The sequence below is a fragment of the Bacillus rossius genome, chromosome 5 (genome assembly GCF_032445375.1).
Source record: "Bacillus rossius redtenbacheri isolate Brsri chromosome 5, Brsri_v3, whole genome shotgun sequence".
Taxonomy (NCBI): Eukaryota; Metazoa; Arthropoda; class Insecta; order Phasmatodea; family Bacillidae; genus Bacillus; species Bacillus rossius.
In genome coordinates this window covers 33,369,459-33,389,996 of record NC_086333.1, presented here as the reverse complement: position 1 = coordinate 33,389,996, position 20,538 = coordinate 33,369,459, and the positions used below count along the sequence as shown (strand labels likewise).

Below are 20,538 nucleotides of genomic sequence, written 5' to 3'. Positions count from 1 at the left end.
ATTTTATGTTAAAAGTTTTATCCTGAATCTGTCTCAAGGAAAGCTTAGGATTATAATTTAATATTTTAATATAAACTATACACAATAATTTTTTTTCTAAAATGCGTAACTAGAATAAATGTTGAGTATTTTATTGGTTAATTAAAAATCACATAAGTTTATGTTGAATAAGTCTCAAACATTTAGTAATAAAAATGTAATTATTTCACACATTTGTCCAAAATACAAATATTTCAAAACAACTATGAATATGTGCAAATTTACTAAGAAGCAGTTAAAACTGCCTTATATATAGTAAAATATATAAAGGATAATAAATATATTTATAGAGAAATAACACTAAGCAGTAGTTGCGACAATGTTAAATAAGTGTGTACTATTTTCATGTTGAGTGTCAAACATCTGTGGGACTCTTATCTTTGAGCGATTTAATCCTAGACGACTCCAAGAAAATGGCAAATATTTGGTCTTTGAAGTGCTTATTCCGCGTGGATAAAGAGGAAAGAGTAAAAATGGCAGCGATTACAAACGGCAGAAAATCAACAGTAACGTTTTCTGGTGTACGTGTAGGACTGCGTGGTCTAGTCTGGGAATCTGAATACCTAACTATTATTGGTGTTTTGTTTAGCAGTGTTTCCCCTGTGAACTCAGTGCCGATTGTTCCTGGTCAGTACGTAATATATTTGATCGTTGTTGTGATCCTCCCATAACACTTCGAAATCCTTGTTGAGTAAATTTCGGTTGTAAAGTCACGTTCGGGACGAACGCATTCCATTGTGCTCCAGTTTATCTCTAACTGTGTGACCATCGTGCGAGCTACGGCGCATGTAATCAGCTGTGACGAATTACGGCAGGACGTGTGGGCGAAGCCCAAACTCCGTGGAGAAGACGAGACGGCATGTAGACACCTTTACCAGGCCCCGCCTCGTGCTGGCTTCAACACACCCTTGCGAGACACGTGGCCGGAACACACCCCACACCCAAGAACTCGTTTCCTGCATGGGCGGGCGCTCTTCTTTCTAAACTGTACTCTTCGACTGGCCAGCTATTTCAATAGAAACACACCCAAATTTTTATATAGTATGTGCTCATTAGTATTATAGATGTGCACTTCAGAATACTAAGAATGCCCTGCCGCTGAAAGATTGTGTACTTTCTCTTAGAGTAATACCTCGTCAAACACGAGGTTATTAAGAAGAAACATCATTGAAACATGGAATCCTTAGCCTGTTTGAATGACGCCGTCCCAGCAATTACATTTAGTGATTTTAAAAAAAAACATGAGTATCTGAGATCTTGATGTTCGCCTATGTTTTGAAACCCTGTCATGCGGAATGCAAAAATAGTGTCACAACACTTAGAAACCTCACCTCGGAAAGATAAGGTGTCAGTATGCTTCTTGCATGTATGGATGCGTTTATAATAATTTTATGTAGTTTTAAGTGTCCCAAAACGATTACTACCAAACTTTAACAGAATTGTTGATTTTAAAATACCACAAATTTATTCTTTCATGTTTTGATAAAAAAATTGTTTCCTGTTACACTATCTTATGTGTATAACTGCAGTCATTAATACTCGTACAATGGACATGTATTATTGTTTGGTTAAGTCCGTACCTACATTAGAGCCCAACGTCCTTTTGGAAAGACACTTTATCGCTTCCCTTCTAAATTGACCTTAGGAACCAGTTATAGCTCCAGCTGACTTATAAAGATTTTACAAAACGATGGAAACTTATTTCTCATCCTTACTTTTCAAACAAGAGCAGTATTATGTTTGCTTCAGGACTTCAGGACTTTGGCTTCATTACTTATTACGTGCACTCTGCTTCTGTTTATATTGAATTTTATTGTTTTTCGGGTAAAATACTTTTTTTTATTATTTTTATGTATTTTTTTTTTTAAGATGTCCATCTTGCATGAAATGAAAAATACACAGTTATATATTTTTACTAGATAATGCCCGGTATGCGTTGCAATGCCTCAATCAATTTTTTTTTGTAATTTTTTAAACGTATACTAAGTATCTCTCTTTATCTCTCTAATTCTCTATCTCTCTATGTATATCTCTATAACTCTCTCTATCTTTCTATTTATATATCTATCTCTCTATATATCTTTCTAGCGGACCCGACAGACATTGTCCTGCCCAAATGTACTTTTTGTGAGATATGGATATGGCGGTAAGTATTTCTACGCTGGACATTTTGTATCTTCTCATTATACGTCATACCCCTCCTCTTGGGCACGCCACTGCCGTTACCAAAAACCTTTCCCATGGTTACGCAGAAGGCAACAACAATGCAAAAGCCCGTTGCCATGGAGGCTAGTTATCAACAATGCTTAGTTTTTTTGCTTTTAAAGCGTGTATTTTTAGTTTTTCTTAACTCAGAATCGAGATAAAATATCCAATTGAATCTAAACCATCCTCGAATCCCCGTGAACTCACACACAAAATTTCATCAAAATCGCGTACAGACAGACAGAAAAAGTACTGTTTAATTATAGTAAGATAGATAGATTATTCTTACATGTTCGCATCCATGCAGTATATGAAAAATCAGCATGCATAGCCCCACACCTATAACTATACGTATCTGCTGCCCACGAATTTTTCCGCATGGAATTTTGTATTATCTTGCACCATTTAGAAATTTGAACATTAAAACATAACAGTTAATGCAGTTGTAGTAGTTTTCTTATGTTCACAAATGATAATTTTTCTCACCTCTATTTCAGTCTTTGCAATAAAAATATGTTACTACCTAAATTTTGAGTAAATGTGTTTCTACTTTCAAATGTAATGACGGGAAGACACTTCATAAAATGTCTTTGTAAACCACATTTACTGTTTTTTCCGTCTTGAGCTAGAATGTAAAGATTGTCTGCATTACTGACCCGCGAGCAAGCTACATACATTTCAGAGAGAGAGAGAGAGTGAGAGGAAGACACCTATTGAATGTCTATCCAACTAATTGTTTTATGGGAGCATATTTTCATTAAATAAATCATGAAATCATTTAACGATAAAAGCTGTTTATTTGATTAAGCGGACGGGTTCGCTCCAAGGAGAAAATTGACGCGGCGAGACCTCGTGGACATAGAGAAATGACACACACTCACTATTTGTGTGGCTATGAAACATGATTTTTTTCTGCAATTTAAATTGTAATATACAAAAAGGGTATTGAAAATTGAAACAAATATGGCGACACTATAAACTGTCAGGATCTTTATTTTTTTCTTACTCTCTACTTAGTTCCTTACAATAGCAAAACTTAATGGCTTCAAATAATGCGTTGCAATTTTTGCTTTTAAAGCGTGTTTTTTTTAGTTTTTATTAACTCAGAATCGAGATAAAATATCCAATTGTGAATCTAAACCATCCTCACTATTTGTGTGGCCATGAAACATGTTTTTTTTTTTGCAATTTAAATTGTAATATACAAAAAGGCTATTGAAAATTGAAACAAATATGGCGACGCTATAAACTGTCAGGATCTTTATTTTTTTCTTACTCTCTACTTAGTTCATTACAATAGCAAAACTTAATGGCTTCTAATAATGCGTTGCAATTTTTGCTTTTAAAGCGTGTTTTTTTTTTTTTTTTGTTTTTCTTAACTCAGAATCGAGATAAAATATCCAATTGTGAATCTAAACCATCCTCGAATCCCCGTGAACTCACACACAAAATTTCATCAAAATCGGTCCAGCCGTCTAGGAGGAGTTCAGTGACATACACACGCACACAAGAAATATATATAAAGAGATTTAGGAATAATACATAAGGGTATAGTTGGGTAATAATGAAAGTTTGCTAATGATTTTGAAATTTTGTTCAGAGACATGCCTTGAAGTTATTCGTCGACTTCAATTCAGAACTATCGAAGAAACGGTGGAGTATTTTTATTCAGAGCAAATAGAAGATCTGGCCGCTCTTACACCAGTTGACAGACGAAGAACAGGCAAATAATGATAGTATGGAAGCACATCTTGTCAAAGACACAGCACATAATGTAATATTAATTATTATTCCTGAAGTGGAAGAAGTTGAAAATGAAATTTCTTTTGCTTTCACATACCTTGAGCGTAAAGCCAAAAGAAGCTAATTTCTTTTCATTAGGTAGAATAATATTCCAGATTTGAGGCTAGGAATTTTGCTTCGAAAATTTTTGAATCAATGAATCTATCAGAAGTAATAATTCCTTTATAAATTTTTTCAAAGTGGTTTAGAGAAGATATTTTTCATTAAATTGCTGTGAAACATTTCGTAATGCAACCAAACAAAAAATATTAACATGATATCAGTTCATCATCCAAGTTATAAAAATATTTCTTCTCGTTTTGGATTTGTCTGAAGATCATACGTTTCCTAGTGAAAGTAATTATTGGCACAAAGATGAATACTTGGGTTGAACATTGCTCAGAATATTTTAAGCAGAAATTCATACTGTCTGTTGAAATCACTATTTCATTTGCAAGATAATTCTAAGGCTGATGAATAGAGGCATGATAAATAGTTAAAGATAAAACACCATTTGATCAAATCAATTAAAACTTCCTGCAGTGTGGCGTATTTCAAAAATGGTTGTCTATTAATAAAATAATTGTCAGCTATTTATGACCACAATTCACTCAAACAATCAGTTTATTAGGTCAAAACCAATTCGGTTTTTTCTTAGAGTTATGTGCTATTTATGAAAAAAGTGGATACAGTTTTAAATGTATCCTTTACTGTGAAAACGAATCTTCAGAATCTCCATCTATTGGTCCACTAGGCAGTAAATTTGTAATTATAATGCTGTATGCTGTCGACGATCTTACCAGTCTATTTTTATTCTTCGATAAATTCTTTACGAGCCATTCACTTTTGAAAGAATTTGAGATGAAAGGATTCATTGCTGCTGGTACGATACAAGATGATATAACGGAAAAATGCAAAATAAAATCTGTAAAGCAACTAGAGAAAACATCGCGAACTTCTTATGATGAAAGTATTGATAACAGCAATAAAATATTAGTTCTTAGCTGAAATGACAACAAATGTGTTTCATTGGTGACCAACTTTGATACCATAGAAACAATTTAATCTGCACCAAGATGGAGCCGTTAAGAAAAACTGTGAGAACCTGTTCCACAACCTTTACTGATAAATAAATACAACAAATACAAGGGGATAATGATCACCATGATTGGCTTTTGTAAAAGCATGGAATCGCCATTAAGGGGGAAAAAAATACTGGTGCCTTGTGACTCGAGTGACTATATGACATTCCTCAATACTTTCGTACTTTATTGACGGATTCATAGGCCAACTTCAAACACCATAAAAGATTTTCATAGAGAGTTGCCATTCAAGATCTGAAACTGGGTCATGGAAGAAATGCTTTGAATGGTAGGCCGTTCAGCTTTCCATGTAAATCGAAACCGAAAGTTACAACGGACGTTCAGTTTGACATAACAGATCACAACATAGAAAAGAGAGACAAGCAAAGCCTTTGCCAATGCAGAGGGTGCAAAAGAAAGTCAGTAATATTTTGTACGAAATGCAACGTCACATTGTGTACTAGATGTTTCCCACAGTTTCATAAAAAAAATGGAATATAATTTTTAATATTGGTCAATATTAGCTATAAAGGTAAGACAAAATGTAGCACAAACCTTAATTCAAATTTAAATAAATAAACACAAAATATTGTGCAACTAATATTGAAGCTTTCTGCATTTTTGAGTGTAGCATATGTTAGTATGAATGTAAAAGGAAACTTTTAATTTTTCAGTTAAAAAAACTCGGCAATAATGATAAAAAAAATCTAGTGAGTCTTTCAGTACTCGCAAGTAATGAGTAAACATATAATCTCGGTAACGGGCCAATTCATGTGTTCCTATGTTGCAAATAAACTTATAATAAATATCGTGGACATGAAATTTAACGTATTATTCTTTAAAATAATGACAAGCAAGATTAGTATACAAAATAAATCTTTTTAGGAAAAAAACGGTAAAATGTTTCCTGGTGCACGCACATCAGTGTGGTAGCTGGTGCGTGCCCATCAGTCCGGAAGCCGCTGTTATACAAGGTGCGTGTCCATCAGCGTAGTGGCCAGGACAGTACATAACACGCACCCATTAGAGTGGTGGCGTTGCTAAATTTGGTGCGCGCTCATAGTGTGGTAGCCAGGGCTATACCAGGTGCACGACCATGAGCGTGGTGGTCAGGGCTATACCTAGCGCGCGCCCAGTGTGGGGGCCGGTGCTATATTTGGAGAGAGCCGAACGGCGTGGTTGCCGATTTTATATTTGGTGCGCATCCATCAGTTTGCTAGCCGGGGCTATACATGTTCTGCACCCATCATCGTGGTGACCAGGACTATATCTGGAGGCTGGAACTATACTTGGTGCGTTGCCACCAATTTGGTTGCTGGTGCTATGACTAGTGCGCGTCCATCAGCGTGGTGGCCGAGCTATTTTTGGTGCGTTCCCACCAAGTTGGAGGCTGGTGCTGTAGCTGGTGCGGCCTATCAGCGTGGTAGCTAGGGCTATACCTAGTGCGCACTCATCAGCATTGAGCCCGTCGATATACGTGGTGCGCGCCTATCGACGTGGTGGCCGGTGCTAAACCTGGTGCACACCCATCAGCCTGGTGGCCGGGACTATACCTAGTGCGTGTGCATCAGTATGGTGGCAGGTGTTATATCTGGCATGCGCCCATCAAGAAGTGATCTAAACTATAATTGTATTTCATTGGCAAAATTTCGCGTGCATATTGGCTGTTTCTTGTGACGTTTCTAATGGATAACCCGTGATTGAGTACATCATTGGATAATTTTCTCACTCACCAGATTGTCTCAAAATAACTATCTAAAGTAGTAAAATGGGAAAGTATTCACTAAAAAAAATGTTATGGTACCCCTACATTTATATAGAATTAAGTAAATATTCTATGTTGACACAGTAATTTTTTGGTGTTAAATAAGTAATGCATTATTGAAAACAATATTTTGTCGATGAACAACTATATTGTGGTGGGGGAAAAACAATTTTTTTCAGAGTTGAAAGAGATATGTTTGTGAAATGAGTCTCCGTGGACGACAAGCGGCTACGCACCGGTGTCCAGGCGGTGGCGCCGGCCGTCCTTGCACGCCTCCGCCTCGGGGTAGGTGGCGTCGGACGCGTTGTCAGACCCGGACGACGCGGTCGACGTGGCGGACGACGACGGCGTGACCGAGCTGGCGCGGCGGCCGCGGCTGCCCAGCGTGCCCTTGCTGCCGGCGGCCGACAGCGAGGACTTGCGGCCGTACTGGTGGTGCGGCTGGAGCCCGAGCTGCCCGAGTTGCCCGAGTCGGCCTTGCGCGGAGGGGTATCGCGCCCCGCCGCCCGAGCCGTTGGTGGGGGTCGAGCCACCCGACCGGTTGGTGGACTCGAGCGGGTAGGGGGAGGCCTGCCGCTGACCCCCGCTCAGGTTCGGGCTGTGGGGGAGCGGGTTGCTCAGCGGGTGGTGGTACATGGTGGGGGACGCGCACGTGGGGGGAGGGGTGGGGAAGGGAGTGGTGGGGTTGTCGGTGGTGGTGGCCTCCTCGGTGTCCGAGCCGGTGCGGTACGAGTTGAGGCCGGACAGAGACGATCGCTCGGCACCTGCGGACAGTACAGCGGCTGTCAACGTCTGACCACACAGAAGACAACAGAGATCACTCTAAAACTATGTAAACAGGAACTAAAATTTAGTATTACATTGAACCTTTCCTTCGCTTCTTATAAATGTAGTTAAAACAGTTACGAAAATATCTATGTATATTTCAAAACTTCTGGAACAGAAGGCAATATTTACTTAAAAAGGTAGAGGTACACCAGAGTGTGGCTGTACTGCTGTGGAATGATTGAAGCATTTATGGTAATAGTGGTATTGAATCTCTAAGATATTTTATTAAATATATAATGGATAAATTTGTTACTTCAAATTTTACATTACATGAGCAAAAATTAATGGTTTTACTCTCCTTTTTTGCTTTAAATAATTATTTGCAATATAAAAGATTTTATATTATTATAAATATATTAATTTTTATTTCATATTTTTTGGCAAAAACAAGTGTGGGGTAAAGAATTTTATTTAATTTAATAATAACCACTTTTGTCAGTATGTATTTTATGTTACCAAAAATAAATAATTTGCTATAAATTTGGCATATTGTCACAGTCTAAAATTTTACAGTGTTTCCGAATTCCAATTGAAGATATTCCATTGTATAGACCCTGTGTATGTGCCTCAGTTTATTTGCAGTTTGGAGACGCGACCAGGTAACAGAGGCACTGTGGCTGCCGCGACCTGCTGTTGTGCCATCACCTGACACTCCAGTGCCTGCGGGCTGATTACGTACACTCGCGGAGACTTGCGTACCGCATACCGTTATTATGAACAAAAACACGCTGTGTGTGTTTCGTTATGATCCTAGAGAATTATAAGCCATAATTATTGTAAATATTATAATTTTAGCAAATGTTTTGCCTGAAAGAATTTTTGAAGCATTATAAATAAAAGTTACTTCCCTACACGGTACACAATCAAATATATTCTTATTTTTATTTAACTGTCTAAATATTGACTAAAACTTTGTTGAAATAAATATTTGTTTACACAACCATTACTGCAAGGGTTGGAAATAACAATGTTTTAAGTAAAACATTAAACATACATTAAAAAATAGATATATCATTTTATACTTTATAATTTATTGGATGAATCCTAAAAGTCATAACAAAATTTGCTGAAACAATTTTTGATGAAACGAATTTTTACCATAAAACACGGTTTGAAATTAAAAAAAAATAGAAAACTTTCTTAGTATCAAAATTAGTTTGAATTTATTGATGTGACAACGTCTAATAAATCGATGAACGCTGGCTGCACGCACAAAAAATTGTCCCACCACGGATGTCCCACTACGGATGTCCCACTACGGATGTGTCCTGATTTTACGCATGCGTGGCATTTCTCTGGTATGTTGCGGACGGTACAGAGAACTCGGCCGGCATGTGGCAGCGTACTGCTCAGGTTTCACCCCGCCATGCTGCAGGGATAGGCGGGTCGCACCGGTTGGATCACGCCTGCGCATGTCGCCACACACGGCTTGGGGCAGACGACAACATAGCGGGGTTCGAGGTTATTGTTGTGCACCGCGCCACGGGAGTATATTCGCAAGGAAATGGCGTTCTTACAAGTACGTATTATTTTAATTACTAGTGTAAATCAGTATATTTAAACAGTGTTGTATGAGTATTGTTTTAGCTGCGTAACTAAATATTTATTGCTGGTATGATACTTTTCATGCTTTAGTTTGACATTGGTAATTATTTGTCATGAGTTATTATTTGATCAACTAAATCACACACCGTATAATAGTTATATGCCCACGAGCGTGTAAATATTTCGAGTCCTACCGAGAATATGCTAGTTAAAAGAAATTCAAACAAATATCGTGCGTGGAATATTATTAATTTATAACATCTGAAACAATTGTTTCCAATATGACCTCGTGGCTGTTCGGTTAGCAACGCTCCCTTCGCTTCCAGCCAGGATTGCGCCCGAGCTTCCCAAGGGGATGCTTGCCACTCCGCGGGAGGTTTCCCGAGTTCTGGGACGCCTGAAGTGCGGCAAAGCTCTCGGTGCTGACCTGTTGCCTGCTCGGTTGCTTAGCTCTCTCTCCCGCAAGGCGGTTGTTTACCTTACGCAGCTTGTGAATTATCTTTCTGGTCATGTCCTTTCCTCAGTTGTGGAAGTTGTCGGTTGTTGTTCCTGTGCTCAAGCGCGATGCTCCTCCTACGCAGCTGACGTCTTACAGGCCGATATTCTTGCTGTCGGTTTTGTCGAAGGTTGCTGAGTGCGTCTTGCTGTCCCGGCTGATGTTGTACACCGACCAGCTAAATGTATTGCCGGACACGCAATTCGGCTTCCATTCTGCCCTACATGCTCTTGCTTTTGTTGTTGACTCTGTCACCGCCGGGTTTTGTGCGCGTCGTCATTCTGCTTTGGTTTTGTTGGATTTGTCCCGCGCCTTCGATGATGCTCTGCTCTGCAAGCTCCGCCATTTTCAGTTCCCCGAGTGTTTCATTTCCATTCTCCATAGTTTTCTTTCCCATAGAGTTTTCCAGGTGCGTGTCTCTGGCGTCCTGTCTCCACCTTTGCCGGTAGCGGCAGGGGTACCTCAGGGTTCGCTGTTGAGCCCCCTCCTGTTCGCCATTTATGTGGCTGACTTACCTTTGCTGCCCACTGCTCGTACCTTACAGTACGCGGATGATACGGCCATTCTTCTCAGCGGTGAAACTGCTCTCCTGCTGCAAGCGCGTGTTCAGTGCTCGCTTAGGTCTGTCAGCACTTACTTTCAGCGCTGGGGTGTTCGCCCGAATCCTGAAAAGACCGCAATCATGTTTCTCACCAGGCGCCGGAAGCGACCTCTCACACCGCCGATCCTGTTGGGCCGCCCCCTCTTCTGGGCGTCGGTTGTGCGGTACTTGGGTGTCCTTATCGACTCCACGTTGAATTGGCACCCCCACATTTGATCCATGTCCGCCAAGGCTCTGACTGTTCTGCATTCTGTCCGTCCTGTTCTGATCCCGGCTTGTCTTCTGGTGGAGGCCCTGCGTGTTAAACTGTGGCAGGCTCTTGTACTCCCCATCCTTTTGTATGGGGCTGCGCTCTGGGCCTATGCCCCTGCCTCCTGTCGCCGGCCCATTCTGTCGGGCTATCACCGTGGGCTTCGCACTATCCTGGGCATGTCGCTGAACACCGCCGTTACGCTGCTGTATCGTCTTGCTGGTGTCCCGTCTCCGTCGGAGCTGATCACCCGCATCGCTTCAAGATTCTTCCTTCGGGCCGCCCGTCATCACAACCCCGTCATCTCCGGCATCGGCAGTACGACGTGCTGGCGCCGCATGTGCATCGTCGCATCAAAGACTTCGCTCTCGAAGACCCCCCCTAGTGAAGTGGTTCATCTTGTGCTGTGTTTCATGCCCGTGCATGATTGTGTGGTGTGCCATGCCCGTTCATGGTTGTGTCGTGTGTCATGCTCGTGCATGGTTGTGTAGTGTGTTATGCCCGTGCATGGTTCTTATGTACTTTTATGGTGTTCTTTAGTGTTGCTTAGTTAATGCATTGTGTCTGTTAAGTGCTGTGTTCGTGTTTTGATTTAAACGCCTTGTTTATTGTTCCTCCCTATAGCGGCCCCAATTGGGTGCCTCCCTCACTGTGTTTTCTTTTACCTTGTGTTAATTATTCTTCTGTACTCTCTAGCATGTAAGTATTTTAGGGCTAATTTTTAGCTACTCGTATTTACCTTATTCTTACCTTTTCACTTTCCTTGCAGGTATTACTTACCTGTTGTTGTGGGCCAATTGGTCCTTCGCTTTCATAAATTTTGATTATTTTTTTTATTTAGTTTCTACCCTTTGTAAGCCGCAATTTTGGCCCCCAGAGTCACTTCTTTAATTCTCCCAACTGAAAGCAAGTTGGCGAACTGCCTTTTAAATTTTCTTTTCCGACCATCCATCTTTCTTTCATCACTTCGGATCATTTTTTACTTCATTACTGTTCACTATTTACTTGCTGTGCACTGGTTTTTTTATACTTTTCCTGGAATTTATAATGATGATATTTATTGTACTTTTGTGTTCTTTACTTTTATCATGTATTTATTTTTAAGCACGAAAGAGCTGAGTCAGCTGGAGCGTGCTATTTTCTTTGCTGTTGTGTTCTTTGTAACTGTGTATTGCTGAAATAAATGAATTTAAAACTAAAAACTAAACTGACTACCAATAGGTAGGTTGACGGATCAAATCCCAACGGCTGAAATTATTTTTTGTACTTGTAAAAATAAATACGGCGCGCACGACACTTCAAAAGTAATAAATATATTTGAATTAATTAATGCAAATAAAAGTAAATTTATTAATTAAATTGTAGATTTCATTTCACTCCTTCTTTGTATCCATCCAAATAGCGATAATTCAATAAAAATGATTCAATTTTATTCATAAAAGTATGTAGAGGTAATTTTCATCATACAAAAGATAGAAAATTTAAAAAAAATTTCTTCCTCAAAGAATATAATATTTTTAATGCCTAAATGGTTTGGTTGCAAAAACCTATTACGGCTCAGTCTCAGGCCGAATATGATATTTCATTTTCTTCTGGATCAATCATTTCATCAATGTTTTGTTATGACGTTGTCACATTAAACTATCGTCCGTAAACCGTCTTTACAGACAACCAATTTTTTTAAACCATCTTAAAATTATTCTAAATCATTGTGCAAAGCAAATGTTTATATGACCACGTTATTAATGCAAGGGATGAAAAATAGTGTTTGAATGTCAAAAAAATTAAATAAACACCTTAGTTGGCATATAATATTTTTAATTTGTTTTAAGCTATTCCAAGCTGTGTTGTAAACTATTCAATGCGGATACATGAGTTAAAAATATTCTTAATATTTTAGCTGCAAGGAAAATGCGCATAATTTTAATCGATCATTTCGTAATATTGGAGAACATAAATATGTTACGTACATTAAGTTCTTTAAATGTTTCAGAAGTTTCTTGAAGGTTCCAAAATATTTCCATAATAAATAGGTACTTCAAAATCTACCTACGCCTCTAGTATGTGCAGAAAGGGATTTTTTTCTATTTCGTACGCTATATCTAACTTACGCATTTTTTTCCTTAAAAATATAACACACACACATATATATACATACACACACACACACACCTACACACACCTATATATACACACATACACACACATATATATATATATATACAGATACACATGCGTTGAAGCATTTTACTGACATAAATACATGGAATGAATAACAACATTCGAAATTCTTTATTGCTAATTTAATATTTCTGCAACAAGTTTTAATGAAATACAAATTAAAAAATTTATCCTTGGAAATTCTTAAATATGTGTTGAAGTTCGTCTACGTAGCTGCAGAAAAAGTGTCCGTTGACGAAGAGCTTTTAAGGAAAACTCTGTAAAGTCCAAATCCTTCGCGGAGAAGAGAAGAGCGCGTACATTCGAAGTGTGGCGCTGAATACGAGTTTTCAGTGACAAATTGTCGCTTCTGGCCTCGTTACGGCATTACCATACTCTGGAATAGAGTTGGTTTAGAGGGGGTGGAAAATAAGGGGGGGGGGGGGGGTGGAAAATAAAGGGGGTGGAAAGTAAAAAAAAAAACACTTCGGTACTACGTAGGTGTGTGAGAGGGAAAGGATTTTTTTTTTTTTAATTTGCGAAGGAAGAAACGCAAGGTACAATTAGTGTCGTAGAATAAGGGAAAAGGAGGGGGGGGGGAAGATTCTGTAGTAATCTCAGGGGCGGCAGTTTTTGCAGAAAAACAGGAGAGTTGAGTGGGCAAGGAAGGGTCGCAGGGGGAAGGGGGATGTTTGTGTGTGTAGAAAGACTAGACTTCTTAGGATGCGAAGATGAGGAGGAGAGTGAGAGAGAGAGAAAGAGAGAGAAAACTGGAAACTTGCAGATTGAATATGAAAATTTAATAACTTAATGCTGCCGTTTGAGAGATGCAGATAGGCCATGGGCGCAGCAGGTAGGTCGAGGGAAGAGGGAAGCTATGTCGCTTCCAATCAGCTTCTCTTATGGTGCGCCAGTGCCCCCCCCTCCCGGCCCTGCATCGCAGCCCAGGGGGTTGTATTGCTAAGGAACGGCTGTGCTCCAAGGGAACAGGGTAAATCGAGGTGAGGACGCTTCCGAGATATTTTATTTATGGTAAATAAATGTTTCAGCGCTGCATAGCTCCATTTTTATGTGTAAGAAGTGATGTCTGTCATGAAATTTGTTTGGCCAATTCTTCGGCGTCCTGTGACGTACGGAGCGAAGCCGCGCTCTGAAAGAACATCCAGACGGCACGAGATTGAGTCTTAACAGTTTAAGTTTGTAACTTTAATGTAACTGACCCTATTCCTGTCACTAGTTCCCCATACTCAACTTACACCTTCCTTAATTCAGGGAAGCGCTTTAATTGTTAAATTGTTTATTTTCACTTAAAAAATTTACTTTCTACTTGTCCAAAGTAAATCAAAGTGTTTTTACTTATCTTACATAAATGTGTAAAAATGTTCAGTAGGTGTTGTTTGACATTCTTCGTGAACTTGCTTATAGTAATTACATATATATGTATAGGTATAAATTAAACAATTTTAAATATTTTTGTAAAACTTATTTAATGTCTACAAATGTTATGTGGTAAAATGCATAGAAACTAGCCAAAGTTGTCTTAACTATCGGGATACCTTTTTAAAATTAGAACTAAGCATGTTAATTTGATTAACATTAAAAACGTTTTCATTTTAACGCTTTTAGTTTTACCAATACCTCAGAAAGCTCCATCAAACCATAGCCAGCTGTGCATGGGAAGAGAAAAAAACCTTGAAATAGCACACATAATGAAGAATAGTCTGTGGCGAACCTCCATGAAGTGGAATTGTTGCCGAAGAAAATTGTGAGTTGTGGTGCGGGCAACCCATTAGTTAGAGGTCACCTTGTGTCAGAGGGGCGGGGGAAGTGGGGGAGGCTGGTAATAACAAGAAGTTCAAAGACCGAAACGGTTGTGGATGGGGGGGGGGGGGGAAGTCACAGCAGTGGGTGGCTTACCCCCGAGACGCTACACAGACGCGCCAGCAGGAAAATGAAGACGGCGGTACGCGCCCACAGGGGAAAGCAGAGGGGGCAAAGTTCCCCCGCAGCTACAGTGATATTAAGTAGACGAGACAGCCGCCTCTCCCCTTTCTCCCCCGTGACTCCTGCAGCGGTACTGAGATTTAGATACACACGGCGGTATTTGTCCCGAGGACGCCTCTCTGCCAGCCCGTGGGTCAGAGGCACTCAGATAGCCCGGCTCCAATAACCCTCTGCTCTTCCCTCGGCGACACTCCCCTCCCCCCCCCTTCATGCTGCTACAGATGCTCGCGCAGTCTTCTCATCTGGAGTTGTTTTTTCCCCCGCGAGCCGGCGAAAACACGAGTCTCGAGCTGCCTCCGCCGCCTGCGAGAGTGGCCCAAGCGCCCGACCGCGGGGAAGAGCGAGCCAAGTCCACGCTCGCTCCGCACATTCACGCCGTCCTCGCAAAGATTACAAGTGTTAACGTCCAGGCCCTCAGATCCAGTCAATGAAACAGTGTGGTCCCGAATATATGAATATGTACTCCTTTATCATTTAAGTAAAATTTATAAATCTATTAAGTAATTTAAAAATAAAATATTCTTTCCTTAGTATTGTAACCGTTTTATTTAGATTTTTACGTTCGTAAAGTATAAATTTAGTTTTAGCTGTGCAATAATAAACTTTAGTTACGTCATTCATATTGCTATTCTCAAGATTAATTTTACTCGGACACAGTGTGATTTAGGTTCTAACTTATATTTCTAACAGCAAACCCCACACTCATTAAGCCAGAGTTTGCAATCTCAGTAAAGTATATAAAATATAAATACGATTATCACTGACTCACTGGCTGTCTCACTGACTGACTCTGTAACGCTTTATGAATTCTGTTATCATTGCAACAATGTAAAAATTTCATTAATCTTATCTAATATGTTCATCGTTGAATTGCAGCCATAGTCAGTGGCGCAAAGATAATATGCGTTGGAACATAGAGTCATATTTTGATGAGCCCGATAGTTTTAACATTTTTCATCGATAAAGTAGCGAGCCGTGGCTTAGTTTGCCACGTTTTGGCCGCTGCTGCTGGTGGTGATGTGCGCGTGTCTGTAGCGGTGGTTCTTCTTGCAGAATCCTGCTGCTGCTGGTGATGTGCACGTGTCTGTCGTGATGATGCTTCTTGCAGAATCCTGCTGTTGCTGGTGATGTGCAAGTGTCTGTAGCAGTGGTGCTTCTTGCAGAAGCCTGCTGCTGCTGGTGATGTGCGCGTGTCTGTCGCGGTGATGCCTCTTGCAGAATCCTGCTGCTGCTGGTGATGTGCGCGTGTCTGTCGCGGTGATGCCTCTTGCAGAATCCTGCTGCTGCTGGTGATGTGCGCGTGTCTGTCGCGGTGATGCCTCTTGCAGAATCCTGCTGCTGCTGGTGATGTGCGCGTGTCTGTAGCAGTGGTGCTTCTTGCAGAAGCCTGCTGCTGCTGGTGATGTGCGCGTATCTGTAGCAGTGGTGCTTCTTGCAGAAGCCTGCTGCTGGTGGTGATGTGCGTGTGTCTGTCGCGGTGATGCCTCTTGCAGAATCCTGCTGCTGCTGGTGATGTCCCCGTGTCTGTAGCAGTGGTGCTTCTTGCAGAAGCCTGCTGCTGGTGGTGATGTGCGCGTGTCTGTAGCAGTGGTGCTTCTTGCAGAAGCCTGCTGCTGATGGTGATGTGCGCGTGTCTGTAGCAGTGGTGCTTCTTGCAGAAGCCTGCTGCTGGTGGTGATGTGCGCGTGTCTGTAGCAGTGGTGCTTCTTGCAGAAGCCTGCTGCTGCTGGTGATGTGCGCGTATCTGTAGCAGTGGTGCTTCTTGCAGAAGCCTTCTGCTGGTGGTGATGTGCGCGTGTCTGTCGCGGTGATGCCTCTTGCAGAATCCTGCTGCTGCTGGTGATGTGCGCGTGTCTGTAGCAGTGGTGCTTCTTGCAGAAGCCTGCTGCTGGTGGTGATGTGCGCGTGTCTGTAGCAGTGGTGCTTCTTGCAGAATCCTGCTGCTGCTGGTGATGTGCGCGTGTCTGTAGCAGTGGTGCTTTTTGCAGAAGCCTGCTGCTGGTGGTGATGTGCGCGTGTCTGTCGTGATGATGCTTCTTGCAGAATCCTGCTTTTGCTGGTGATGTGCGCGTGTCTGTAGCAGTGGTGCTTCTTGCAGAAGCCTGCTGCTGCTGGTGATGTGCGCGTGTCTGTAGCGGTGGTTCTTCTTGCAGAAGCCTGCTGCTGCTGGTGATGTGCGCGTGTCTGTCGCGGTGATGCCTCTTGCAGAATCCTGCTGCTGCTGGTGATGTGCGCGTGTTTGTAGCAGTGGTGCTTCTTGCAGAAGCCTGCTGCTGGTGGTAATGTGCGCGTGTCTGTAGCAGTGGTGCTTCTTGCAGAAGCCTGCTGCTGGTGGTGATGTGCGCGTGTCTGTCGTGATGATGCTTCTTGCAGAATCCTGCTGTTGCTGGTGATGTGCGCGTGTCTGTCGTGATGATGCTTCTTGCAGAATCCTGCTGTTGCTGGTGATGTGCGCGTGTCTGTAGCAGTGGTGCTTCTTGCAGAAGCCTGCTGCTGCTGGTGATGTGCGCGTGTCTGTAGCGGTGGTTCTTCTTGCAGAAGCCTGCTGCTGCTGGTGATGTGCGCGTGTCTGTCGCGGTGATGCCTCTTGCAGAATCCTGCTGCTGCTGGTTATGTGCGCGTGTCTGTAGCAGTGGTGCTTCTTGCAGAAGCCTGCTGCTGGTGGTGATGTGCGCGTGTCTGTAGCAGTGGTGCTTCTTGCAGAAGCCTGCTGCTGGTGGTGATGTGCGCGTGTCTGTCGTGATGATGCTTCTTGCAGAATCCTGCTGTTGCTGGTGATGTGCGCGTGTCTGTAGCAGTGGTGCTTCTTGCAGAAGCCTGCTGCTGCTGGTGATGTGCGCGTGTCTGTAGCGGTGGTTCTTCTTGCAGAAGCCTGCTGCTGCTGGTGATGTGCGCGTGTCTGTCGTAGTGATGCCTCTTGCAGAATCCTGCTGCTGCTGGTGATGTGCGCGTGTGTGTAGCAGTGGTGCTTCTTGCAGAAGCCTGCTGCTGGTGGTGATGTGCGCGTGTCTGTAGCAGTGGTGCTTCTTGCAGAAGCTTGCTGCTGCTGCTGGTGATGTGCGCGTGTCTGTAGCAGTGGTGCTTTTTGCAGAAGCCTGCTGCTGGTGGTGATGTGCGCGTGTCTGTCGTGATGATGCTTCTTGCAGAATCCTGCTGTTGCTGGTGATGTGCGCGTGTCTGTAGCAGTGGTGCTTCTTGCAGAAGCCTGCTGCTGGTGGTGATGTGCGCGTGTCTGTCGTGATGATGCTTCTTGCAGAATCCTGCTGCTGCTGGTGATGTGCGCGTGTCTGTAGCAGTGGTGCTTCTTGCAGAAGCCTGCTGCTGGTGGTGATGTGCGCGTGTCTGTAGCAGTGGTGCTTCTTGCAGAAGCCTGCTGCTGCTGCTGGTGATGTGCGCGTGTCTGTAGCAGTGGTGCTTTTTGCAGAAGCCTGCTGCTGGTGGTGATGTGCGTGTGTCTGTCGTGATGATACTTCTTGCAGAATCCTGCTGTTGCTGGTGATGTACGGGTGTCTGTAGCAGTGGTGCTTCTTGCAGAAGCCTGCTGCTGCTGGTGATGTGCGCGTGTCTGTAGCAGTGGTGCTTCTTGCAGAAGCCTGCTGCTGCTGGTGATGTGCGCGTGCCTGTAGCGGTGCTGCTTCTTGCAGAATCCTGCTGCTGTTGGTGATGTGCGCGTGTTTGTCGCGGTGATGCCTCTTGCAGAATCCTACTGCTGCTGGTGATGTGTTCGTGTCTGTCGTGGTGATACCTCTTGAAGAATTCTGCTGCTGCCGGTGATGTGCGCGTGTATTCAAGGCTCGCATCAACCCACCAAACCCATTTGCCACTTGTCGCTGTCGCTCGTCGATCTGCGCCTGATCCCTCAATCCAGCCTTGTTGCCGGGGTGTCACGTGCACCGGCAATCGTGTGTGGTCTTTGCAAATAACATTACATTTCAGTTTCCAGCTTACGTGGCAATATAATATTCTACCTTTATTTTTACATGTAAAACCGTGTGCTAAAGGCTACATAACAACCTGCAATTGATTTGTAGTTGTCTCTACCCGCAAGGCAGTAAGCTCGCGTCCAGTCATTTCTTCGCAAGGGGTGACACGCAAGGTGATGACTATAATAATATCTTCATAAACTATATAACAGAGTTAGGTTAATACAGTTTTTAATTTTTTTAGACACAAATGTGGGTAAATACAAAATTTGAATACGTTGAATGTTTTCGATAAATTCTTCACTTTCGCGATAGGTTTTTGAAGTAGTTATCGCTCGTAGTCTGGAGTTGTAATATATTTTTGCACAATAGTATTGCGTTATGTTTACTGGTTGAGAGAACGTTTACTACTTATAACATCCTGCAGCAAAACTTTGTATTAGCAGGTGACTTAATTTTTGTAGGTTTTTTTCCTCACATGCCTAATTTACCGAGTTTTAGGTAGTGCATAACTACATTTGATAGTTCAATAAATATTTTTTTATCTTTAAGTAAAATATTTCAACGTCAAAAAAATTGAAAACCTTGGGACTAGTGTCAAGGGAGTTGAAACAAAATGTGTTAGAAAGATGTTACACGACTCTACAAAGCTATTAGAACACCTACTAATAAAAAAGTATGTCGGTAAATCTCAGAGAGACTTTAAACTTATCAATATCCATTATTACGTTATAACGTCATTTGCAACCACATGTTAGTTAGCTTTAAGAGTTTTATGTAACAATTTTTAAAGTCGTGTAGTGTAGCCTATATGAAGATATCCATATATTTTGCTAACAGAATTATGAACAAAATTTCTGCTTAAAAAAAATTAAAATCCTTAAATTTGCAAAAAAAAATATAGTTCTCATTTAGGAAAACATATTCAACTTGAGATATTTCGTAGTTTACCTGTTACGTGGCTCATGTTCCGTTTAGACTTTGACGTTATGAGCGTGATATGTCTTTACAACTAAAATTTGTATCTCACTATTTGTTTTGCAATCATACACATATGCATAGCTGTCCGCTGTCCTTCCAAGATTGCACCATCTTCTTTGTCTAAATACAACTTCATCGGGAAAATTCCTCTTGAGATTATTTTCTTACACAAACTATATAATTTAATTTTCTTAGGTATCTCGGAAATATATCCCATAAAATAAATTTTCATTTTTCGATAATGGTTTTAAAGTGAATTAGCTCAAATTTAAAAAAAAAACTGTTTCATGGTTTTTACCGGATTGTCATACCAAAACTCTTACAGGACAAGACCTGCAATCTTTTAGTGGTTCTGGTGCTGTTGTTGCGCTCAGCCGTGGAAGCTCGCAACATCTCTCTCTCTCCTCTCTCTGGAGTCCTCCTGTCGGAGTGTTATTCGCTGCAAGCGGCGCCCCCGGCCTGCACCGGAGAAGCAGGTAGCTCGGGCAATAAACTACTACAGCTCGCCTTGCAGGCGGGAGCGTCGAGTAGCGTCTCCTCCAGCCGCGACCAGAGATTTGCCCGACTGCTTTCCACTCGCCTGAGTGGCACGACCGGCCACGGAGGGCATTCGCAGCCACAGAACAAGTTTCAGTTATTATGAACACTTTGGAATTGACCTCTGCACTGTATTTCGCACCAAATTAAAAACTGTTTTTATAAAAGAGCCTAGAGATATTCGTTAGTTCACCCACTAAAAATCTTCTTGACACATTAAAAATAAAATCTTTTAAAATCTGGTAAAGTCTACAGCAAATACACTCTCCGTTACAATTTTTAGTTCACTCGCTAAACAACGTAAAACAAAATTTGAAAGTCGTTATCTAGCATAGTTTGT

The 20,538-nt window shown here is 41.7% G+C and overlaps 1 protein-coding gene across 1 annotated transcript; it reads right to left on the bottom strand.

Annotated features, from left to right (window-relative positions):
- Positions 1-15,737: 15,737 nt before the first annotated feature.
- On the bottom strand, positions 15,738-18,557 carry LOC134532233 (uncharacterized). The gene has a single exon (XM_063368654.1). The coding sequence runs from the start codon at positions 18,555-18,557 to the stop codon at positions 15,738-15,740; it is 2,820 nt and encodes a 939-aa protein (XP_063224724.1).
- Positions 18,558-20,538: the final 1,981 nt, after the last annotated feature.

Coding starts and splice junctions, on each gene's coding strand:
- LOC134532233 (XM_063368654.1), bottom strand. CDS start 18,557: ATGCGAGCCTTGAATACACGCGCACATCACCGGCAGCAGCAGAATTCT.